The sequence below is a fragment of the Cryptococcus depauperatus genome, chromosome 6 (assembly GCF_001720195.1).
Source record: "Cryptococcus depauperatus CBS 7841 chromosome 6, complete sequence".
Taxonomy (NCBI): domain Eukaryota; kingdom Fungi; phylum Basidiomycota; class Tremellomycetes; order Tremellales; family Cryptococcaceae; genus Cryptococcus; species Cryptococcus depauperatus.
This window is the reverse complement of record NC_089473.1, coordinates 139,720-163,165: the sequence shown is the minus strand read 5'-3', so window position 1 is coordinate 163,165 and position 23,446 is coordinate 139,720. Positions and strand designations below refer to the sequence as shown.

The following is a 23,446-nucleotide window of genomic DNA, read 5'->3' as shown; positions in this document are numbered from 1 at the left end:
TCTGTAAAGCGTCTCATATGGTCCACTACAGCCAGCAGAAGCATGCATTATCGAGGTTTTCGTGTCCAAAAACTTGCAGCACCTCTCTCTGGTTTGGCTGGAGCTTGTGCTAGGTTGATATGTGAACCATCAATAAAGTCGACACAACTGAAAAGGCCCCAGAGGTTCTGAACAGAGTATTTGATCCTGTCGCGCTCAGCACAGCTTGGCCAGGCGATAAACTCGGACGAACGGTGCACACTAGCAACAAGACAACGGTCATAGAAGCGAGCAACGTCCCCCTCTGCTCATATCAGTATTCTGCGGCTCGAGATGGATAAGTGACTCACTGGGCAAGTCGAACCGATGGGCAATTGATTCCTCAGGCTCTCCATGGGCCATACGATTCATGAAGACAGCCAGCTGGAGCTTTGCAGGGGTTTGTGGCTTCCCACCAGTCGGTTGGAAGACTGGATCACTACCAGAAAGGTCGGCGAGGCGATCTAGTTCGGTTGAGGACACGCGAAAAAGGTGCAGGTGAGTTTGCTCATGCTGAGGAAAACGATAGCTGTTATCCAGAGCCAGAGAATGGTTCTTGTATGTCTTGGGCCGCTCTAGGCGAAAACATACTAGACGAAGAATGAAGCGACGGGCCACCTCAATAGCTTGTTTGCAGTAAGAGATATGAAGAAACGCAACACGTACAAGTTCAAGATGATTGAGATGTGCATCACGTACGAAGAGTCGTCACAGCGATGATTTGATCTGGCACATGATCACGTGACTTTCTTTAGGTGTCAGAAGCAGATAGGCTTGCGGAGTAACCGGCACGCCTAACTAGGTGTCATGTAGCATAGTTCCATAAACATTCATGTTTATAGTTTACCTTTATTACATGCAATATCTATAAACGAAGTCAAGTCCTTGACATTAGGGATAAGTCAATTCTGATGTATCATGTACCATTGAACAGGTTTAGAATTGGCTTCCCCAAGAGTCCACTGTCCGTGATTCATCGCACTTTATATGCGTTATGCTTGTCCCGTCGGTCAAAGCTATTCACAAACGGTGAAATGAAAGACCCTTCTCTTCTCGGCATCAGAGTACAACACATGGACCAAACCCACCACAAGACAAGAAGTCCTTCTGCAAGCAAAGTTCAAGTCCGCGATTACCTTTATTTCCCAGATATACAACGCAGGCGCTTCTAGTTATCGCCCGGTACTCAGCAACCTGACCCTTTTATCCAGATGTAGCAGATTCCGCAATAACCCAGTAGCGAGAAGATACACGCCACAAAAGAGACACGAGCTGACAGTTTGCCTCTGGTATATGAAAACGAGGTGATATTAGAATTCCTACATTCTCTGGTATACACTTTTTGGTTGACTTTTTTTTCACAACACCTCGGTATCCAGTCTGAATTATACCTCAGGCAAGACAATGAATTGGCAACAACAGCCAAATGATTTGGGATCCAATCCGCCACGGTTCCCAACTAATGATGACAGCAGCGGTAATGAGCCTTACAATCGCCGGAGCTTGCAAGGCCAATCAGCCTGGGAAACGAACGAGCCAGAGAGAACATCAGCGTATAACGTCGCACATCCCCAGCTCAATCCGAATGGCTATGCAACAGACATGCGAACTTCTGGCCACCATATGTATGGGAACCTCTCAACGAGTTAAGGTCACCTCACTGGAGAAAACAATGCGAATGCTGTTTCTTACAGCCACCATGAGAATAAACTTCCACCGATTCTTGTGGATACAGGTTCTTTTGGTTGGAGGCATCCACCATCATCCCAACAACCCCGTTTGCACTCTGGGCCTATTAATGATTTTAATTACCCATAGCCAATGTCTATATGCCCTGCCACCTCCTCATTAGCTGCGTGGTCAATGGGTATGTGATGGCTCTGCGACCGTTTATCTATGCACCTACGACAAGCTGACGCTGACATGGTGTCAGGATCATGTACAAGGTGCGGATATAAGAACACAGGATGCTGTGTATGCCTCAGAATGGTATAGTTGGTTGAACTAGAACGTGGCTTCTGGATGCAGAGCAAAGAAGATATAAGGAAGGGATTGTGGTTCATAGTTCCCCAAGGAATCAATCTTCATAGCTGTTAGAGTCTATTTGAGATAGATACTCCTGCATAATCCACTCGTCCCAAGGACTCCCAGACCAAGCCCAAGAATAACCTCATTCCTGACATAAGTACCTATACATATGTATGGAGAATATGGAGATGGGCTATATAAAACGAGATGTATACAACGCCATTCTTTACAAAAAGTTCATGGAGCGAAATAGTATGCTTGGAAGAGATAAAACCAGCTATCAGGAGGGAGCTCATACAACTAAAAGAACTGTTAAAGAGCTGAAAGGGAAATTGATGTGAAAGACTTACTGAATAGAATAGTAATGCAGACGATGTAGATTTGGGTTATTCGTTTTCATGAACTGAACTGGATACGTAATCACGGAAGCAGATCTTGGCTGTGTTCAATTGGGTCCGAATTGTATAGGGTTTTTGCGTGTACAGGTCGAAAAGCTAACATTCAACTTTTCATATTTTGTTTATCATAAGATACATTTTCAGACTCAACACTTATCTTGTTCTATATAATATAAACCTTTAAGCTCGCTACTTTCAATTCTCAGCCGTCAACGCCATCTATAGATATGTCAAGCTTGCAGATTGGCTCGTCGGACGGCTCCTAGGGTTTCACCCAGCATGGCCCTTCCCAGAGCCATCTTCCTGCACCGTCAACTTTTTCTCAAACACGTAAATGGCGCCGGGCCGCAGAATCCAGCCCTCCAGCTATCCGAACAGGCTCCGAGACCCCGCGACAGCTCTCAGCGGCTTATCCTGACTGGTGAACGACGGTACTGATCAAATCCCTTCTTTCCTGTCGCTTCTACTCGATTGGCTGCCGACTTCAGGTAATTATGACTCTCTGGGGGGCAATGGCGGCTCCAAGCCGCAGGATGGATACAAGAGGACGTCGGCACATCGCAAAGAACGAAGATGCACCACTTCTCGGACGCCTTCGGTATACGAAGCAAACTAAGCGAAAAAGCCCTCCTATACATGCTGCTACACTTCCAAAGCTCAATCTTAGATGAAACGCCTTCATTCGGATTGAATCAGGGCCAGAGGCTGGAAAGATGGGACTGGAAACGGACAGGGACAATACATCATCAATCATGCACCAGTCAATCGTCGTGCAGATGCGGAGAGGGATGTCATGGGTGAGCAAGTCATAAACACCATCTCAAGTCTTGGCTGTTCGGCTGGACTATCGATAGACAACGTACGAATGATTCTTCCAGCGTGGGATCCTTGATCCTATCTTCAGTGATCGAGACGGTTGTTCTATCGCGCTTCGTTCCGGTTCTACTCAAGCCAACAACCCACTGCTTCAAGTTTTAAAAGATAAAGCTTTCAACAGCCCGCAAAGTCAACTTTCTGCTTCAGCAGGCCCTTTCGGGTTTACTCAAACCATTCCATCCCTTTTGTCATCCATTCAATCGCCTCCAACATCATTGCCCACTGCTCAGGCCGGTTCAAGCCAATGTTACGATTCTACGCATATTCGTCGGACTGTTCGGTTGGAGACGCATTCCATTTCTGATCGTCATAACGGTAAGAGATTTAGGTGATTAGTGTGCTTGGATTCATAGTGTAAAGCTCATGCATGGCAGGGCGTTCTACGGGCGACGCAGAATCCGTCATCTCTCAGACAACTCAAGGTTTCCTTAACAGCGAAGCTGAATGGAGAAACCGTAAAGACTAACATATGCGCGAGACTGGTCAATACCGACAAGAAAAACTCACACTGGTGAGAGAGGAGAAAGAGACGCTAGTTTTTCAGATGGAGATGAACGTGGCAAATATGACCATGAGGCGTCAGCCTGAATTGACTTGGGAGGAAGCTCTAGAGAAGGTTCAGAGGCTTCTCATGATGATTCCAGAGAGTCACTAGATGTATCACCATGCCCACGCTTCTAGATCCACCTTTCAGGATAGAATTCCAACATCTGAGTAGTCAGAAGCTCGCCTCGACGATAGTCCACTTCTACCAGGCTTGGTTGATGATTGTAGCCGTAGTCATGGTTCCTTTGCATCCTATACTCCTTCTTCATCTCCTCCACCTCCTAATTACTCATGACGCTCAGATAGGTCGATATCAGCAAATTATGTAGAATAACGGCGGCTTGCATGAATGCGTAAGCTCGAGCTTCGGCTATCTCAGTTGTAAGCCTGATCAGAAGGTTACGCAGGCTGGTCCAGCGCATTTTAATGCCTATAGCATACTCGACACGCACGTGGGCCAGTTGGACATGGTGATTGAGAAAAACCTAGAAATCAGTTTCGATATATAGTAAAAGGAAAATATACATACAGGTCGCCCTACTAGTTGTGGCTCATTTCGTAGCCTGCGATACATGGGGATGATGTGAGGCGTACATGTAAATCCAGCGTCTCCCATGATATGCCCCAATCCATCGAAATACATATGGGTATGGGTTTGAAGTTGCATAGAGCGTTGAACGCGCTGGTCACTTGAAGCCGCACTGAAACCCCAATGTACATATCTAATGTACTTGTGTGAGTCAATGACAAGGACAACATCGAGTCCGTAGCGCTATTTGCGGCTGTAGTACGACGAGGCACCGACTCTTGAGGGAGCTTTATCAAAGTTGATATGGGTTCCATCAATAAACCTAGACAGTCGGGGTTCCCGTATAGCGAGAGGTGCGTCCGCTTTATCGTGTCTTTATCGAGCTCAGATGGCCATCCAACGTATTCTACAAGCATCCGAATGACTGCTATCAAAGAGTTATCGGTCCATTTCTCGACAGTCTCGGCTAAAGATAATTTTTAGCCCACACAAACTGCTAGGTAGGAATCGCACCTGACATTCCAAACAGAGCCGCGATGGACTTGACTTCATGCCCGTGAGCTAGTCGGTGAATGGCCAGAGCTAGTCGATATTTTGGAGTGGCCGGTTTCTCCCTTCCGGTCCCTAAAAATGCGATATCTCCGCCAAATCTGTCGACCATATCATTGAACTCGGTCCTGGACATTCGAAAGAGATATATGAAGTAATGAGAGCCACTGGCTAGAATAGAATCGATTCTATGGATGTATGCAGGCTTTTTGTACGTCTCTGATCACTGGAAATAGCGCCGAGACGAGGCATCATGTCGTAAAGATAGAGGGAAGTGGATAGCGCGACGGTTGGAAGATGACGAGTGATTCTAAACGGCTTTAGCTAGTTTTTTGTCCAAGATATCGAGAGACTCGTATAGTTATGATGCTGCCGGCACAGCTCCAGAACAACAAAGCTCCAGCTTGCCTATACGTGATACATGACATGGACGTAAACATTCAGATACATGAAATGGCAAGCGGCAGAAGTGACATCCAATACGCATTACGTAATCATATTGAGAACATATTCAATTTCACAAACTGAACAATGTCCAACTTGCCCTTACAAATGAATAATCCTTGTAGGTGTATCAGCACTGTACACTGTGACTGGTAAAGACGGTTGACACGTCCGCCAACGAACGACACCGAAAGACGATGAAATGAATATATAGATCAACTGTAGAATACTTTCACCTTGGATATTTTATTCTATGCAACACCAGTGCTAGATTTGCTGTATTGGAACGCCGTTCATACAACCATTCACATAGTTTTCATCCACAACACCCAGTATGGTACTCCTGAGCCTTCAACCTTGCTACTCACAAAAGGTGCAATGGAAGACCCTTCTCTTCTCTTCTCATCATCGGAGTGCGACACACGAACCAAACCCACCACAAGAAGTCCTTTTTTAAGCAAAATTCAAGTCCGCCACTGCCTTTGTTCCCAAGATATACAACGCAATCGCTTCTAGTTATCGCCCGATATTCAATAACCTGACCCTTCTACCCAGCTGTAGCAGATGTGGCAACAACCCAGTAACGAGAAGACACACGCAACAAAAGAGACACGAGCTGACAGGTTGTCTCTGTGGTATATGAAAACGAGATGATATTATCATTCCTACATTCTGTAGCACACACTTTTTGATTGACTTTTTTTCGCAACTTCTCGGTATCCAGTCTAAGTTATACCTCAAGCAAGACAATGAGTTGGCCACAGACATCGTTCCCATTTGACCCAGACAGCTGCTACAATGGTCCACCCATTGACTGGAGCGCGCAAGGCCCACCAGCCTCGGGAATAGCAACGGATGGCACCTCATTTGGCAACCCTCCCCATCCGGATGACTTTGCGACAGACTTGCCTGCTTCTGATGACCGTAATGATCACGAGTCATTTTATGGACAAATGCTCCATGACTATCAGGAGTTGCAAAAGACCGTTAGAGATTTAGAAGCGAAACTAGCAGCATTGACAGCACATCCGTTGAACAAGAAGGATAGCAAGTTACGAGCCCAATACGTAAGTCTTCAAGAAGATAGTGCTAAGAAAGACAGAACGATTACAACACTTAAACAAACAATCGAGGGATGCAGAGTCCAGATAAGAGGGCTCATAAGTCAAATTGAAAGGCTTACGCAGCGAGTTCAAACACTTCAGAGCGGTGTACCGGCTTCCAACTCTTCTCAACCAACGACGCAATTCAACTCCTTCCAAAATGTACAATGGGCATCCCAAACGGGACAGTTGTTGGAGGAAAATCAGGGAACGGATTCATACTTGTTAGCACCCCAGATGGAGGAAGGTGGGAATAACCAAGGAGACGATGACTACCGGAGAAGGTGGTATAATTGAATGACCATGGCAGAAGCGTAAAAGATATAAAGAAGGACGGCTGTTGATAGATCCCAGAGGATGAATCTTGATAGCTGTCCGAGTTTATTCCAGTTACACATGTCTTGCTTCAGTTACAGAGTCCCAACGCCTCCAGTTCAAAGCCCCGAGAACCAATTTAGAATCCTGACAATACTATCCAAGTTTTGCGAGCCAGATTAGCCGGAAATGATTGCAACGAAGGAGACGGACGACAGCGTGATGGTAATGTTATTAGACGCATTTATGAAGTGGATTGAGAATGGATGTCTAGACGCAGCATACTCCAATGAGGACTAGCAAACGGTCTCATTTCCCAATTCCATTAGCCGTGTTTTCTTTATTTCTACTGTACATCGTACATGGTCAGACCATGCATCATCATTCCTGCCAGGTTTGGTTGTGTTTGTCACTGGATGTATGTTCTCTTGGTGGCTGCCATTGCTTTGGTCTGTTGAGGTGTTGTTTCTGCCGTCCTGTTGATATTCGTCTGTTCGGTCCTATTCCATGATGTCTCGCCTTGCTCCTACAGCTACTCCAGAACAGCTGCTCTCCTTTCATGATACGAGAGCTGCAACGCGACTGGGTTTTGGAATGGAAAAGGCCTTGGGACAAGACAAGGTTGGACTCTTTGTATCTCCAAGACCCAACATGATAGGGTCTTTTGTGGAGTGTTGTTGTGTCGTGGTAATCCTGCTCTTGGGAATTATTGAGGCTCCAAGGGTTGAGGGACTGAAAGCGTTTTGGCGGAGAGTTGTCGGCTGTGTGCATAGGAACAAGTTGGACACAAATATGGCAGGGATACAAGGCAAGGCGTTTTGGCAGCAAGGTCGATTGGTGGGATGTAGTATGCTCTTTGGATTGATCTCTTTCGTTTGCCTGATTAGAATCAATAAGTATTAAGCAAGTTGATGGGCAGAAGTTTGGGTTAATGGCGTTTGTAGTAATTGTTTTGTTGATGCTGCTATTGTCTTTTGCGGGTAGTCGAGACATGAGCGACATGGAAAGAACTTAATAGAAAAAAAAGAATTGGCGCCACCCGGGATCGAACCAGGGACCGCACGATTGGGTCTCTTTTCAAAACTTCAGTCGTGCGCTCTCCCAACTGAGCTATGTCGCCATTTACATCCATTCAGATGTAAGGCGTGTATTCATTGGCAATTATAAAAACAATGCATAGGCACGCGAAAACACCAAAAAATAACTTAGGCCCACGGTGACATATCTTTGAAATTTGCTTGGTTAGAGGGTTGATGCGCGCGCCTAACTAAAAGATTATTGAACAATGCAACCTTTGATTTTTCGCTTTTTGTTGATAATATTCCTTCCCTTCATTAATTCCTTCATCGCTTTAAAATTTGCAAAACATACTGAAGAGGCATTAGCAAGCTCAAAGAGGAAGCCGTTTGAATTAGATTTGAAGCGGGTAAAAAAAGAGGAGCACAATGTCTGACAAGCTTACTCGTGTTGCTATTATTTCTGACGACAAGGTGTGTGCTGTGGCATTCTGTGGACGAGACAGGAGCTGATAGAAAGCCGCGCCCCAGTGTAAGCCAAAAAGATGGTGAGCATCGCAAGCATGATAGCAAGTACATCAACGACTGACGCTGTGCAGCCGTCAAGAATGCAAGCGATCATGTCCGGTCGTCAAGATGGGCAAGCTATGTATTGAAGTGAACCCTAATGATAAAAAGGCTTTCATTTCAGAGGAGTTGTGTATTGGTTGCGGAATATGCGTGAAAAAGCAAGCCAATTCGCAATGTATTAACACTTTTAATGCTGACCTCGCACTAGGTGTCCCTTTGACGCTATTCAAATTCTTAACCTTCCTACAAACCTCGAGTCTCATGTCACTCACCGATACGCCGCTAATGCCTTCAAACTCCATCGATTGCCTACCCCTCGTCCGGGTCAAGTTCTTGGTTTAGTTGGTACCAACGGTATCGGCAAATCTACCGCCCTTAAGATTCTTTCTGGAAAACTAAAACCCAATCTTGGGCGTTTCGATGATCCACCAGAATGGCAAGAAATACTCAAATATTTCCGCGGATCAGAGTTGCAAAATTTCTTCACCAAGGTGCTTGAGGATGATATCAAGGCAGTCACCAAGCCTCAGTATGTGGATCAAATCCCTAGAAGTATCAAAGTTCCCAACATGACTGTCGGAAAGATGTTTGATCGTCAAACAGAGTTGGACAACAGGGACCAGCTTGAGACTGATCTTGAATTAAAGCACTTGCAAGACCGAGAAGTCGGCCAACTGTCGGGTGGAGAGTTGCAGCGATTTGCGATTGGTATCGCCTCAGTAAGGCAAGCAGACATTTACATGTTTGACGAGCCTTCATCCTATCTTGATATCCGACAGCGTTTATCAGCGGCTAAGGTCATTCGTGGCTTAGTGAATTCCACTAATTATGTTGTCGTCGTTGAACATGATTTGGCTACGCTCGACTACTTGTCTGATTTCATCTGTGTGCTTTATGGTGTACCTGGTACGTATGGTGTTGTCACTATGCCCTACTCTGTCCGGGAAGGTATCAACATCTTCCTCGACGGATTGATTCCTACCGAAAACTTGCGATTCCGAGACGAATCCCTTACGTTCAAAATTTCTGAGACTGTCGACGAGATACAAGTACCCAAGACCCGACGATATAACTATCCTACGATGACTAAAACCCTCGGTGGTTTCAAGTTAAAAGTTGACTCTGGTGACTTTACCGAATCCGAAATTTTGGTGTTGTTGGGAGAGAATGGGATGGGCAAGACCACTTTGGTGCAGTTGTTGGGTGGCAAGCTTGACCCAGACGAGGAAAAAGACAAAATTTCGTTAAGAGTGTCCATGAAGCCCCAGACGATCTCTCCCAAATTCCCAGGTACTGTGCGACAGTTGTTGATTAAAAGAATTAAGCCTGCCTTCATGCGTACGTTGGTTAGCGATTGTGATGAACTCTAGCTGACACGCCCCAAAGACCCCCAGTTCAACTCTGACGTTATCAAGCCAATGAATCTAGAGCCCATTATGGATCAGGAGGTCCAGACTCTTTCTGGTGGTGAGCTTCAGCGAGTTGCTATCTGTCTCGTACTCGGAGTTCCCGCGGATGTCCTCCTCATCGACGAACCATCGGCCTATCTCGACTCTGAGCAGCGTATCTTGGCGAGCAAAGTAATCAAGAAGTTCGTCATGAGTAGCAAGAGGACAGCATTCATTGTCGAGCACGATTTCATCATGGCGACTTATCTGGCAGACCGAGTGATTGTGTTTGAGGGTACACCCGGAAAAGAGTCCTATGCAAAACAGTAGGTTGGAGTATTATTGATTCAAACATGCTAATTGGTATCTCCAGTCCTGAAGGACTCTTGACGGGTATGAACAAGTTTTTGAAATCTCTTGATATCACTTTCCGGAGAGACCCAACCAACTAGTGAGTGTTTCCGCATTAGAAATGTCATAAATAACTAACTTCTCAACAGCCGACCACGTATCAACAAGATGGACTCTCTCAAGGACAAGGAGCAGAAGGCTGAGGGTGCATATTTTTTTGTTGACACTGACTGATAGCAAAAGTATTCATGAAAATAGAGCACATCTTTGCACTGGTCAGACCTATCTGTTCTGGGTTAGTATGATACATCGAGGTTGGACAACAGTTTTTATGCATCATGCATGGATATCCAGTCTTGTGGCCTCTACTACAAGGAGTAACGAATGGAGATTTTGTCTATGATTTGTATACACAACTAGATGGTACCGCAATGAAAATTCCCGTTGACAGCACTTTTACCATTTTTGATTAATATTTTGTCTTTTTGTCATTTAAAACATGTATAATCTACCTCCAACACCAATACTTCCAACATCGCATCCACTCATCATCGAGCTCACTTCTTTGCGCTCTCAGCTCGCACAGTATCAGCATGCCGCGCATACAGCTGGCATTCAGCTTCAAGGTGCACGGTTGGAGGCAGCATTAGCCAAAGAGCGAGAAGAAAGCACGAAGCAATGGGGTGAAAATTTAGAAAGAGAAGTCGAGGTCCTGAGGTGAGCTCTTTCCTGTAGGATTTTGACCTGTTGTCGGTCAACGATAAGTGCTAAGACATGGCCACAGAGCAAATCCACTTCCACCTCCCATGCCTCCAGCATCTACAGTTTTGTCCGAGATGTCGTTGGCTCACAGACGTCTGTCCTCCAAACTTGACTTTACGGAATCTCAGCTGTCCTCCACCACTCTGCAGCTGGCACAAGCACAGCAAGACGTGCAGCGATTGACGAGGGAAAGAGAAGGCGATCGAGCTGTCATCAACGAGCTGAAAAGAGTAGAAGATGAGAAAGAAGAAGAGGTTGAATGGGAAAGATATGAGAGGAAAAGGATCGAAGAGCAAAAGAAACTTGTGTCTGTTATTTCAAGTGTCGACGAGAAATGGCCTTGACTGACAAGGAAAGTAGCGACTTGGCTCTACAAGAGTACCGAGAGCTCGTTGAAAAGCTTGATCCAAAAGCTACTCCGCCTCCCATACCCTCTCAGTTAACGTCTCTTCCGCTTCACAATCCCTCTTCAGCCTTGCAGGTGCAGAATGAGAAGATTAAAGAACACGCTTTCAATGAAGTTCCTACTACAGCCCAATCTTCCACGTCAGAAGTTATATCAAACCTTCTTATAGGTCAGCGTGGTGTTCAACAACTCTTTGATGACTTTACGGATTCACTAACATCTAAAGAACGTCAAATCAGCTCATTGCAAGCTCATGTAGAATCCTTGGAGAATTCTCTATACACTGTCAAACAGCAGCTGAAAGAAGAGACAGAAAAGAGGGTAGAGGCAGAAGGCGAAAGAGATGAAAAGGACAGGGAAGACCGGTCTGCAGCTCATGTTATCGAGCGATACATGACTTTTACTCAAAAGACTCACACAACGATACACATGCACTTGAATAACCTGCGTACAAGATCCCAAACCACCATCGCATCACTGAGAAATGAGCTTTCTGTGTCAAAAATTAAATTGACAGCAGAAAAGAAACGCTCAGAAAAGTTACGGGCGGCCCTTGAAGAGCTTTCAGAAGGAATGTCTCGTGAATCTGCTGGACGCAGAAGAGAAGTCGCTACAAGGTTGAAGATGATTGCTCAGGAAGAGAGGCGGGCTAGAAAAGCTGAGTCATGGCTCAACAAAGTGCAACGAATGAATTATGGTGCTCAACATGCCTCGCTTGAGGTGGATGTGTTGAGATCCCTCATTGATGAGGGAGCTAAAACATTCAAAGAACAAGATAATGATAATGTTGAATTTGATAGACAAAAAAGCTGGCGAAGTTTCATTCCAGCCTTGAAGAAACAGGCAAAACTTACGTCGGCAGCACCAGACGAAAGGAATCCAGCTGAAGAGTCTTTGGCTCGTGTTCTTCTCGCTGAAGAGCTAGTTGCCACGCTTGTTGGAGATATGCAATACGAAACAGAGAGAAGAATGGATCTTGAAAAACAGCGTATAAGGTGGCTATCTCAGGAAGAAGCTGGTGAAGGTGACAAAACGGCAGGAGATGAGAATGGGCAGGTCGTGTCTGATTTAGAAGAACTGTATAACCAAGATGAAAGAATATTGAACGACATGTCAGAAACTCAGACCTCGATGATGATGACCGATGAAAAAGAGAAAGATACTCGTGCGAAGAATTCAATTGAAACCTCAACTCTTATTGCTCAACTACAAATTTCCTTTAGCCCACTCACTACACGCTACACCCCTCTCCAGACTACTTTACATGATCTTTCTCACTCTCTGTCTTCTTTGCGTGCTTCTCTGCCGTCTTCTCCGCCCTCAACGCCTACCACTAAGAGCGAAAAGAGAGCCAGCTTGTTGTCTCTTGCTAAAATGCCCGTTCCAAAACTGAGCACAAATAGTGGGTCTACTAAAGCGACTCTTTTAACCCTCTTGGACGCGTTACATGAGGTTATTGAAGACGCTCGTGTAGACGTGGAAATTGCGTTGGCTGATATCGAACGTATCTATTGTGGATATGAAGCACTTTTCAATGTCACTCATCCTTCCAAAAAGGAGGGAGAGGAAAAAGCACTATGGGAAGAAGTGAAAGACTTTGTTGAGATAGAGACTAACGGCGAACAATGGAAAAGGCTGAGTACAAAAGTTGAAGACATTGAGAGTGATTTAGCTGGACTTAAATCAATCGCACATGAAATGGAAGGCATGGAAATCATGTCCATTTACGATGGAGAGAAACTCGAGATAAGTGGCAAGCGCACCTGTTTGAATGGAGACCAAAAAAGGAGAAAAGAAAACCAGAATATGTGGCATGGCGTCCAATTGCGCACCGTCTCTATCCAACCTCTTCCTTCCTCTCTCGTTTCTCTTCAAGACTTTCAATTGCCCAGACCCCCTCTTTTTTCGTCCAACAGTTTCTCGACCGGTGATACAAAAAATGTACGAAGGACGTCAGGTATGTTGTCCAATGTCAATAATCTGGGACGGTCGTTTTCTGCAGGCGTGTTGGGTGCGCCCAGAAGGGTTACTGGTGTTGTCGGAGGACTTTATCGAGGATCTGGAAGAGAAGATGACAAAAGAGAAGTCAAAGAAGCTCATGATGATGTTGATGAGTGATATCCATGGCTCAAACTTTTTTAAATATAGAATACAAACATTATAATTGACCGACATAATGACATGTCCATATTCATGGACTATGACCAAACATTTGCTCTTCCGGAATAGCCAATAGATGCATTGTGATGCCATTAATATTCTATCTTCCAAGCCATGCACGCTCCCTCGTCACCCGCGCTGATGATCGCCAATCCATCTTCAAATGGTGCAACAGCAACTTCGTTCACGGCTCCATGATGTCCATGGTGAGTAGCCAAGAGTGTTCCAGTACGAACATCCCATGTTTTCACAGTCGAATCTGTTGAAGCCGTTGTAAACAAATGGTTGTTCGGCGAGGGGTGACATGACAGAGATGTAATAGGCCCCTGCCAAGGATCATCAGCTCATCACAGAGTTAACAGACGCAATGAGACAACTGACACCATGTCTTATCTCATGCCTATTCCTACCTGTGGCAACATCCCAGATGAAGCCTCTTCCATCTGTCCCACAGCTGATACACATTAAACCTTTACCCCCCGAGACAGCAGATCCGCCAGAAAGATCGATGAAGGCAAGTGCTTCCACACTATCACCCTCCTTGTGTGCATTGAGTGTGGCCAATATGTCGCCTTTGGCAAGGCTAATGATCTTTACGGGACCCGAGCATGATCCAGCAGCCAAAACATCTCCTCGCGGCGATAAAGCTATACATGTGATACCATGTATGCTAGGATCTGTATTAAGTGATTCTGGCGGAAGGAAGACATTGGTTTTCCATACAGGCGTAGACGTACGGGGATCCCAGAGTATCAAGGATGAGTCGAGTGAAGCAGTGAGAAGGTGCTTTGCAGGAAGAGGAAAGAGGCCAGAAGTACAGGACATTGAATGTGATGAGAGCACTGTGAGTGTGTCTCCTGATGGGACTGGCAGAAGTCAACAACCAAGCCATAGAGAACTAGTCGAGAGATGTACGATTCCACAACCATACAGAGGCGTCTTCGCATCCGGCCGCCAAAACGTTCCCTTTCGGATGCCATTTCAACCACTGAATGACGAATGTAAGCTAGCATCATGAAAGAGAGGTGAAACGTGGATACTTGCATTAATTTCGCTTCCAGTTTCAAGATTTGTGATGAATTCCCAGGCTCTCCAGCCTTCAATTGTGTTCAACACTGAGTCGTCTAGCGGCTTTCCTCTTCTTTTTCTACCTCTCCTCCAAAACCGAACACGTCCATCCATGCCGCCTGTTGCAATCATCTCGCCGTCAAAACTCCAGGCTGCGGCAGTAACAGAGTCAGTGTGGCCAGTGAGGCGAATAGGAAGAAAGGTCTTAGACGTGAAAGATTGGGCATCAGTTGAGTTCGAAAACAGAACGGGGCAGAAAATAAAACCTAAATCATCTTCGCCCCCAGTGATGGCCAGAGGAGGGTTTGGAAATTTGGGATGCAGCGAGAGGGTGAAAACTGATCGGTTGTTTTGATGTAATGCTATAACAATGTCAGATACGGTACGTTTTCGAATCAAATAGGACATTACTTACCAACTTTATTCCAGGTAATATCTTGTTCAGATTTTTCTTTGTACACCACTGGATGTTCCAGCTTGCCGAATGATGCTTCCACATGGTCACCAAGTCGTGGAACCATTCCATCTTCCTCCAAATCCACAGGTCGTTCTCCATCGTCTTCAAGAACTTGGTCAATGTCTTCCTCCCTTAATAACGGAAAGTCGTCTTCCTCGGCGTGATCAAGCTGATTGAACAGATTCATGATGGATCAGTACAGCGATGACAACGTTAGTATATGCCAATTGTTGTTACCTTTGAATAGATTGATAAAGAAAGAGATTTCTATTTCATCTCATTATACAAGTTTTTATGGTACTTAAAGTGGAGGTCTTAGTAATAGAGAAGTTATTGGCGGAGATTTTTAAAACTCCGTCCGCCTTGCTTGGGCCTCTTAATATCCTTGATGCGACAAATTGCAACTCTATTTTCTCTTTCTTGTTTCTTCCTTCTTTTTATAACTTAAGCCGCAATGTCTGACTCCCAGTCAGTTCCGGCAGAGATCCCTGCTCCTCTTCTTCCCCTACTTTCTGCACTTTCAACTATCTTCTACACCCTCCAACATCTCTTTAACCAGATCCCTGGCTCTCCTATTATCCTACGTTACATAAAATCTTCTTATCAGAATGACCCATATAGAAGTCTTCTCGAAGTTCTTCTCATCGCGTTCGCTATTAGGACCATCTTTAAAGACAGGACAAGAGGTGATGATGGTGGAGCAAGTTTTGTCAAACTCACAGAAAAGGTGTGGTTTTCTTTGTTTTCGCACAAGTTGGGTGAACATGAAGATTAGCGACTAATAACTCTAGCAGGAGATTGAACATTTAGTCGACGAGTTTGAGCCTGTTCCACTTGTTGACGAACTCCAGCCGGTTGATGCTTTTACACTTGACACTGTTCCTGTCATCCATGGCCCCAATGGCGCCCGTGTGAAGCTTTCTCCTACAGGCAAGTCTGTACGTCTCATGTGCTGAGAACTTATGTGTGTATCTGATCTAATATTTGACAGGTGTTAAACATGGCTATTCCAGACTGGGCTGGTTTTGTAGAAAACGACAAGATGAAGGAAGTTGCTATTGAAACCTTGCGAGAATATGGTGTTGGTACCTGCGGTCCATCAGGTTTCTACGGTACTATTGGTATGTCATCACTGCTTTGAATGAGACTCACTGGCTCATGATAATGAATAGATGTCCATCAAGAATTTGAGCAAAAAGTAGCCGACTTTCTTGGAACGGAAGCGGCCATTATTTACTCTCAGGCCTTTTCTCTTGTGTCTTCTGTTATTCCCGCCTTTGCCAAGCGTGGCGATATCATTGTTGCTGATCGTGGAGTCAACTTTGCTATACACAAAGGTCTTCAGTTGTCTCGTTGCAACGTCAGATGGTTTGCCCATGGTGATATGGATGATCTTGAGAGGGTCCTACAAACCGTTGATAAAGAACGAAAAAGAAAAGGCTCCAAATTAACGAAAACTTTCATTGTCTCTGAGGGTATCTTTGAAAATGATGGAATGATGATTGATCTTCCCAAAGTTGTATGTAATTTGAGCTGAATCTACAATCCGACGTTTTGCTGACAATATACAGCTGGAACTTAAGAAAAAGTACAAGTACCGACTTATCCTTGACGAGTCTGTATCCTTTGGCATGATTGGCCAACATGGCCGTGGTGTCACAGAGTATTATGACATTCCTGTATGATGTTGTCATTGCATGTAAATGCTCGCTAATCTTTTGTAGGCGTCAGAGATTGATATTCTCATGGCCTCTATGGCATCTGGTCTCGCCACGGGGGGTGGTTTTTGTGCCGGATCCAAAGTTGTCTGCGTTCATCAACGCATCAATTCTTCAGCATCAGTATTTTCAGCATCTCTTCCAGCTTTGCTAGCTACGACTGCTTCAACCGGTATCGACATGCTTGTCTCTCAACCTTCATTGATGTCTTCTCTTCAAACCAATGTACAAACGTTCAGGCAACAACTGGTAAAAATCGAGGCTACGGCAGAAGGAGACCAAGAGAACAAGGATGCTCTCATCTCCATCCCTTCTCACGTCGACTCTGCTCTAATCCACATTTTCTTGCTGAAACCGCCTGCGACTCTGGAGGAGGAAGAACGTATATTGCAAGACATTGTAGACGAAGCTTTGAATTCACATGGTCTACTTGTCACTCGTGCTCGCCGCTTGAGAGGTCAAGAGGTGTTTGAGCCAGAGCCAAGTTTAAAGGTGACCATCTCGGGCGTTTGGACCAAAAAGGAGGTTGAACAAGCTGGCAAGGGTTTGAAAGCTGCAATTCTCAAAGTCGTTGGGAGTGAGTTTGAGTTGGTTTACTTTTGATTATATTTAACTGAAACAGGCGGCTGACATACGACGGATGTTTTATAGAGAAAAAATAAGTGACCATTCACAAAGGGATTAATAGGAAGCGTTTTATAGAGTAGCCAGATCAGTCATGGCATGGGGTACCAGTATTGTCATATATCAGTATTAGATTCAAGAGGTTAGATAGATATAATTCAGTCACCTGAGATTACAGAGTTTTGTTTATACCCGTCATGTCTCTTCGGATGACAAGCTTGCGCGATTTACACGGCATTGCAACTTGCATCGCATATGAACTGTATCTTTGAACGCATGAGAGCGATTCACCCAAAAACCCTGTTGAAACTATGAAATAGAAATGAGTTGAAAGCCCGTCAATCACTTTCATCTTTTGGATTCTCAGTACTTTCTATTGACGCTCCATCTTTTGGTATCGAAGCTTGCTCTTTTCCATTGTTTTTTGGCTAATAGCTTGATCAGCAGCGACTACGATCCAAGAAAAGATATATACCACCCGAGCTAGCCAATAGATACCAATCGCAGCAACAACATTGAAGATGACGTAAATCCACAAAACACCAAAATTCCTCCATCTAAACAACTTAATTAGACATCCATTAATGATCCAAACTTACGCATTGGAATAAAAAATGTTGAAATGTCCCAAAAAATCGTTGGTCTTTTCCATTGTACAGTATTGGCAGTCTTGCTTTGCTGCCTTGTCAACAAGATAACCTCCTGCTGTCAACATATATCCCGACATGTACTCTCCACAAGAAATATTTGATGGCGGGTTGAAATGTAACAATTCTGATAATGTACAGTGAATATCCGTGTTGGCAACAGCTGCCGAGAGCATGCCTTCTACAAGATAGGTGAATGGCGAAACATAGTACATAAACTTCCAAAACCCAGGCATCGACGACTTGGGTACCAGAATGCTAAACATTGAAATCATTTCAGCTTGAACCTTGGCAAGCATGGCTTACCCGCAGAAAATAAGACAAAGCGAAAACAACAGAGTCGCGATATTCGCTGCCGTCTCTGCATTATCCATCCCAGCGACGGCCATCAAAGCAAAGCTAGACGAAAACAAGAGAAACATCTCGACGTAGAGGAACATCAAGGCTCCACGAAGGTGTACAGAGTGGGTAGGAATCGCATTGACGTAGAAACCTGTGGGATAGTACCAGCAAAAGAAGAGACCAGCACCCATGAGCACTACCAAGTCGTTCAGCCTGAGAACCGTGGACAGGGCAAATACTGACAAGACCAAAATATCTCCATCAGAATATTGGTCAGGATAAAAACCTTCCACGAGTAAGTTTTGGATGGCCTCTCGCGCACTTCATAGAGGCTTCGTTGAGTGACGAAGCCTGGCATGATTTGACGGATGAGGTCTTCAAATATGAGAAAAATCTGGCGACGATGTCAGCACATCCCAGATACGTTACGTCGTACCATAAACAGAGCAAACAGCTGATTCTGAAGACCTTGCTGGGATGTACCGCTTTTGAAGAAGGAAAACCCACAAAACAACCCCTGCCGCCTCTGTCAGCACCTTTTCCCTGGACATCTACTAACCGTGATAAAGCACAACGCCGCCTTGGACCAGATATAGCTCGGTGTCCTCCAATGCTGCTGGGCAATCCGCTTGAGCACTTGAACAAACTGCCTCCAGAACGGCGCCGCAAACTCTGCAAACTCTGCCTCCTCACTGTGCTTACTTCTCACCGTGCTGCTCGACGACTTGATACGGGCCAGCTCCTCATGAACAGCCACCCTCTCTGGACTGTTCAACCAAACTTGGTGCCAGTCTATGTGCGACCCAGGCGGCGTACCCGTCGCCGACAACATCCACTCTGCAGGATTCTCTCCTGCCAGACATCTAACCGGGCCGTTTCGTTCAAAATAGTCAATCACAACCCTCGACCCTTCTCCAACCTCTCCATAGTACACCGTCTTGCCGCCCTTGGCCAAGAGCAGAAGCCGATCAAACTGCTCAAAGAGCATTGCAGAAGGCTGGTGGATGGTGCACAGGATCGCCTGCCCGTGGTTTGCCAGCTTGCGCAAGAGCTGAAGGATATTCCAAGATGTTTGCGAGTCAAGACCGGACGTAGGCTCGTCCAAGAAGAGAAGAAGAGCCGGCTTCGCGACGAGCTCGACACCGATAGTGAGACGCTTTCTCTGTTCGACGTTGAGACCTGCCTCCATCAGCCAAGACTCCTCTCCGACCACTCACCTGTACCCGGCACTCCTACCACAGCATCTGCATAGTCTTCCATCTCCAACAATCTCAAAACCTCCTCTACGTATGCGTATTTCTCGCTCGTACTCACATGGCCAGGTTGCCTCAACACGGCGCTGAATTGAAGAGCTTCGCGGACTGTACTTGTTTCCAAATGGAGATCCTGTTGCTGGACATAACCTGTCTTGCGCTGAAATGACACGTCACGCTGGTGACCGTCCACCAAGATTTCGCCAGTCACTATACCCATTGTGTTTCTTGTCGCCAACACATCCAAAAGAGTCGTCTTGCCTGCACCAGAGACACCCATCAACGCTGTCAACGTCCCCGGCTTGACCCAACCATCGACATGATCCAGTATCCTCCTCGACTCGCCGCCTTTTATCTTGATATCATAGACCACATCTTTCCACGAAAAGATGGCTGTCTGCTTTTCAATGATGCCTCGTCCTGCACCCTTCAGTGTCGACCGTCTTGCATCTGGCTCAGTATGGGATGGCTGCTCATGGCGTGGATACTTTGAGCGAGCGGTCAGCACTCGACGAGGAAACACCAAGACTTCTCCCTTGGACTTTTTCTCTGTAATATACTCTGAAACCTATCAGCAAGCGCTCACAACTCGCTGACCTACCGGTAGAAGCAAAATGGACAAGCGAAAAGAATACCAAAAACCCAAGGAGGATCGCATAGTTTCTCCACTTGTGGCCATGAATATAGCTATACGCCGTGTACAGATACCGATCACCGTCCACCACCGAGGAGCCTGCTACTGAGCCCATACTGGCACAAACTCGCTGCTCGTTCGAGACGCCTTGATATCCAGGACCAGCAGGGACAAGAGTGGCACAGGCAAACGTCCTGTTGTGGTATTCGTTGATCAGCAGACTCTCAAACCCATAGGCAATCGGATCAAGCCAGTTGATCCATCGGGCCCAGCGACGCATGTTGGTCACATTGATGACAAAACCAGTGTAGATGATGAGGGCCAGCATGAGGACGGCTGAGGGAACGATAGCTTGGGAAAGCGTTCGAGACAGAGAAGCGGTAGAACGAAACAACATGGACATGGTCATGGTCAGAGTGAAGCTGATCAGCATGAAGAAGAAGAAGGCGCCTGGTGCCAGTCAGCGTGCGGCGGCACATTTAGGCGCCACTCACCAGGCTCTCGACGGAGGTTGGTCATAAAATAGAGGGTGAGGTTGAAGGTTATGCAGTTGGTCACCTTGTACGGTATATCGGTCAACGAAGAGGCCACTGCTTCTGCAGACGGATGGTAGAATGCGTAGCGTGAGTGTTTTTCAACGATGCCACGCTGGGCGTAGAGAAGAAGAATCTGCTCGAGTGTCAGCTGGAGTGTTGGCTCTTCATGGCAAAGACCCACCTCCAGAGCAGAGCTGAAGGCGCTCAAGAGGATCGCAAAGAAGAGAAGAGAGCCTCTGGCGTAGAAACTGTTGGAGTCCGGGGCTAATCACCGTGTCAGCTTCTAGCGCCGGCGATATCGAACACTTGCAGAGATTGTAAAACAACGAGCTGATGATGACGGCCATGATAAAATTCCCAAACAGCTGGGTCAGCGTGAGACTCGGGTCTGCCACAAGGCGTTGGAAGCCTCGACGCAGGCAAATCTTGACTTGGCCGGCAAAAGAGAGCGTATAGGGGGATGTTGACCGACTAGAAGGTTAGTACGGAAGGCTGTCATCAACACTTACACTCGCTGCGACTGCTGCGCTCTTCTTGACGTCAAAAAGTCTTGATAATGCTGTCCATGGTACGGATACCTTTCGTTGAATGCTGCAATCTCTTTCGTCAAGTCGGAATAGTTTGAGCTCTTTCGCCAAGCTGCAGCGAATTCCTCGGGTGTGCGAGGGACTCTCTGCTCGAACCCTGGTCGAGCTTGTCGCTCCGATGGACTGGTAAGAGAGGTTAGGAAATCGGGAACGGTCTGTTGAGGTGGACAGTAAAAGCCCATGTCGACAAAAAACGGTTTGGCATCTTTTGCCTTGCCAAAAAAGATCTGTTGTCCTTCGTAGAGCACACAAACCTTGTCAAAGTAATCATAGGCGGATTGAGGCGCTTGATAGATGGCAACGACGGAACATGTATCGAGGTAGTCCGAGTTGATTCGCAGGCTCCGACAAAACTCGATTGCATTGGCAGAGTCAAGCCCACGGGTGGAATTATCCCAGCATTGCAACGGAGCACCCGCAAGAGCAGCTTCACTGATGGTGATTCGTTTACGTTCACCGCCTAGGGTTGTTAAAAGAATTGTATGAAGAGCCGCTTAGACTTACCGCTGACTCCGCGGACAAAGTCATTGCCGACGATAGTGTCGAGAGTGTGGGCGATGCCAAAGATGGACATGACGACGTCGCGCATATGTTCAGCATAGCGTTTCTGGGATAACCCTCCCGGTGGATTTCTCGGTGCTCTCGCTTCAGCAGCAAACCTGTTCAAGGGTCAGCTTTGCAGCGACACCAGTCTTACGTTAGAGTCTGTCCGGCCGTCAAACTCGGAAAGTGAACATCCACCTCTGCCGTATAGATGGCCTCTCCTCTAAACTGCCCTCGCATCTGCTTCGGAGTGATGCCTGTGTCTGTCAGCATGGCTCGACCGTCTGGCGACCGACCTCTGTAGTTGAGCAACGAGTCATCATCCAGATAGATCCCATTCATCTCGCCAGCAATCGTCTTCAGCATAGTCGTACAACCGCTGCACATCAGCCAGACTCGCAATACCACACACACCTTCCTGGTGGACCCAACACGACGAGCATCTCGCCAGCCTCCAAGACGCCATCCATGCTATTCAATATCTGCACTTTGCGTTTTCGGTTGCTAACCAGGTCTCTCAGAGCACCCAGTCCGGCCAAAGGAAGGTTGCCGACCGTCTTCTGATAATCTACTTCTCCGTCAACACCGACTCAGTGGCACAACCTTACCAGCATCAGATCCAAAGCCATGGACCGACAGATTGCTGTATGCCAGCCCTGCCTTCCTCGGCGGCGCAGACTTTTGCGAGGCTTGCAACATTAACCTGGTCCATTTTTTGGCGTTGAAGTTTGTCGATAATGGGTCGAGATCAGAATTTTCTCTGTACGAGAAAATACTCCCAGTGTCTTTAGCCGCCTGTCCGCCTGCAAAAGAGGTCTCTGTCAACTGCCGAGCGAGCTGGTTGATCTGTCTGTCTCGCTCGTCGTCGCTCTGAGGTATCCGACTGTCGTTTGGGTGAAGGGTTGTGTACAGAGGAACACGGTGGTTTGTTGTACCAGAAGACTGCCTGCTCAGGCTATGGGCCCCTCTTGCTAGGCTCATCCCTGGTAGGTTCATAGCCAATGCTCTTGGAATGCGCTTTCTGTGGAAAGCGAAATGATTTGTAAAAGTATCTTTGTGCCATGTGTGGAGAATATTGAATAAGAAGGCTTCGTCGGGAAATTACGATAAATACAAACAAAGGATGAGTATTTGCCGAACAAGGCACAAAATTTGTCTGGAACGGAAAGGGAATGACATCAGCGAAGAATCCGGATAGTTGGTATGTCAGGTACGGATGCTTCTCTGGAGAACATTCTTTGTTGGCATAGGGCCAAGCTCATGGGAAAGAAATCAGGTTGTAAAGATAAAAACGCCTCATATGTGTGCTGCTTTGGATGGAATCGGTGGCTCAGGATGAAAGCGACAGCTCGTATTGTTTTTGGTCAATTAATTTGGCAGAAAATACGAATAAAGAGGATAGGAATAGCTTCTGGAATGACACATTGAGATGCCCATTATGAGAGAGGCATGCGGGCTGAGTGATTTGTTGTCAACCAAGAAGAGCAGAAGAACGCCATGATGTATCAATGTGTGCGTATCAGGATGGATGGTACCTGGGAAATGTCGCACGTTTGCTTTGCCATTCGACAGTGTCTA

The 23,446-nt window shown here is 46.2% G+C and overlaps 10 protein-coding genes and 1 non-coding gene across 11 annotated transcripts; 6 read left to right on the top strand and 5 right to left on the bottom strand.

Annotated features, from left to right (window-relative positions):
• Positions 1-47: 47 nt before the first annotated feature.
• L203_104793 (uncharacterized protein) lies at positions 48-390 on the bottom strand (the record flags this gene model as incomplete). Its single annotated transcript, XM_066214170.1, has 2 exons — positions 48-283; positions 330-390. The coding sequence occupies 2 exons, from the start codon at positions 388-390 to the stop codon at positions 48-50; spliced, it is 297 nt and encodes a 98-aa protein (XP_066070267.1).
• A 1,032-nt stretch (positions 391-1,422) lies between these two features.
• L203_104792 (uncharacterized protein) lies at positions 1,423-1,668 on the top strand (the record flags this gene model as incomplete). Its single annotated transcript, XM_066214169.1, has 1 exon — positions 1,423-1,668. One exon carries the CDS (start codon positions 1,423-1,425, stop codon positions 1,666-1,668), a length of 246 nt encoding a protein of 81 aa, XP_066070266.1.
• A 1,569-nt stretch (positions 1,669-3,237) lies between these two features.
• Positions 3,238-3,786, top strand: L203_104791 (uncharacterized protein; the record flags this gene model as incomplete). Its single annotated transcript, XM_066214168.1, has 4 exons — positions 3,238-3,241; positions 3,299-3,323; positions 3,442-3,635; positions 3,695-3,786. The coding sequence occupies 4 exons, from the start codon at positions 3,238-3,240 to the stop codon at positions 3,784-3,786; spliced, it is 315 nt and encodes a 104-aa protein (XP_066070265.1).
• Positions 3,787-4,147: 361 nt separating this feature from the next.
• L203_104790 (uncharacterized protein) lies at positions 4,148-5,080 on the bottom strand (the record flags this gene model as incomplete). The annotated part of the gene is made up of 4 exons (XM_066214167.1): positions 4,148-4,351; positions 4,396-4,567; positions 4,615-4,861; positions 4,909-5,080. The coding sequence occupies 4 exons, from the start codon at positions 5,078-5,080 to the stop codon at positions 4,148-4,150; spliced, it is 795 nt and encodes a 264-aa protein (XP_066070264.1).
• A 1,057-nt stretch (positions 5,081-6,137) lies between these two features.
• On the top strand, positions 6,138-6,788 carry L203_104789 (uncharacterized protein; the record flags this gene model as incomplete). The annotated part of the gene is made up of 1 exon (XM_066214166.1): positions 6,138-6,788. One exon carries the CDS (start codon positions 6,138-6,140, stop codon positions 6,786-6,788), a length of 651 nt encoding a protein of 216 aa, XP_066070263.1.
• Positions 6,789-7,836: 1,048 nt separating this feature from the next.
• L203_104788 lies at positions 7,837-7,926 on the bottom strand. The gene has a single exon. It is a non-coding gene; the product is annotated as a tRNA-Phe (tRNA).
• A 325-nt stretch (positions 7,927-8,251) lies between these two features.
• On the top strand, positions 8,252-10,365 carry L203_104787 (uncharacterized protein; the record flags this gene model as incomplete). The annotated part of the gene is made up of 7 exons (XM_066214165.1): positions 8,252-8,296; positions 8,354-8,370; positions 8,422-8,550; positions 8,601-9,730; positions 9,779-10,106; positions 10,154-10,231; positions 10,281-10,365. The coding sequence occupies 7 exons, from the start codon at positions 8,252-8,254 to the stop codon at positions 10,363-10,365; spliced, it is 1,812 nt and encodes a 603-aa protein (XP_066070262.1).
• A 265-nt stretch (positions 10,366-10,630) lies between these two features.
• Positions 10,631-13,417, top strand: L203_104786 (uncharacterized protein; the record flags this gene model as incomplete). The annotated part of the gene is made up of 3 exons (XM_066214164.1): positions 10,631-10,848; positions 10,916-11,200; positions 11,254-13,417. 3 exons carry the CDS (start codon positions 10,631-10,633, stop codon positions 13,415-13,417), a joined length of 2,667 nt encoding a protein of 888 aa, XP_066070261.1.
• A 134-nt stretch (positions 13,418-13,551) lies between these two features.
• Positions 13,552-15,171, bottom strand: L203_104785 (uncharacterized protein; the record flags this gene model as incomplete). The annotated part of the gene is made up of 5 exons (XM_066214163.1): positions 13,552-13,785; positions 13,841-14,325; positions 14,375-14,447; positions 14,504-14,889; positions 14,943-15,171. 5 exons carry the CDS (start codon positions 15,169-15,171, stop codon positions 13,552-13,554), a joined length of 1,407 nt encoding a protein of 468 aa, XP_066070260.1.
• A 267-nt stretch (positions 15,172-15,438) lies between these two features.
• On the top strand, positions 15,439-17,364 carry L203_104784 (uncharacterized protein; the record flags this gene model as incomplete). Its single annotated transcript, XM_066214162.1, has 7 exons — positions 15,439-15,711; positions 15,779-15,922; positions 15,976-16,105; positions 16,157-16,503; positions 16,556-16,663; positions 16,709-17,279; positions 17,354-17,364. The coding sequence occupies 7 exons, from the start codon at positions 15,439-15,441 to the stop codon at positions 17,362-17,364; spliced, it is 1,584 nt and encodes a 527-aa protein (XP_066070259.1).
• Positions 17,365-17,664: 300 nt separating this feature from the next.
• On the bottom strand, positions 17,665-22,864 carry L203_104783 (uncharacterized protein; the record flags this gene model as incomplete). Its single annotated transcript, XM_066214161.1, has 16 exons — positions 17,665-17,754; positions 17,802-17,883; positions 17,926-18,231; positions 18,280-18,511; positions 18,559-18,709; positions 18,752-18,832; positions 18,875-19,494; positions 19,539-20,117; positions 20,170-20,652; positions 20,697-20,871; positions 20,920-21,002; positions 21,049-21,209; positions 21,317-21,785; positions 21,830-21,984; positions 22,283-22,428; positions 22,472-22,864. The coding sequence occupies 16 exons, from the start codon at positions 22,862-22,864 to the stop codon at positions 17,665-17,667; spliced, it is 4,206 nt and encodes a 1,401-aa protein (XP_066070258.1).
• Positions 22,865-23,446: the final 582 nt, after the last annotated feature.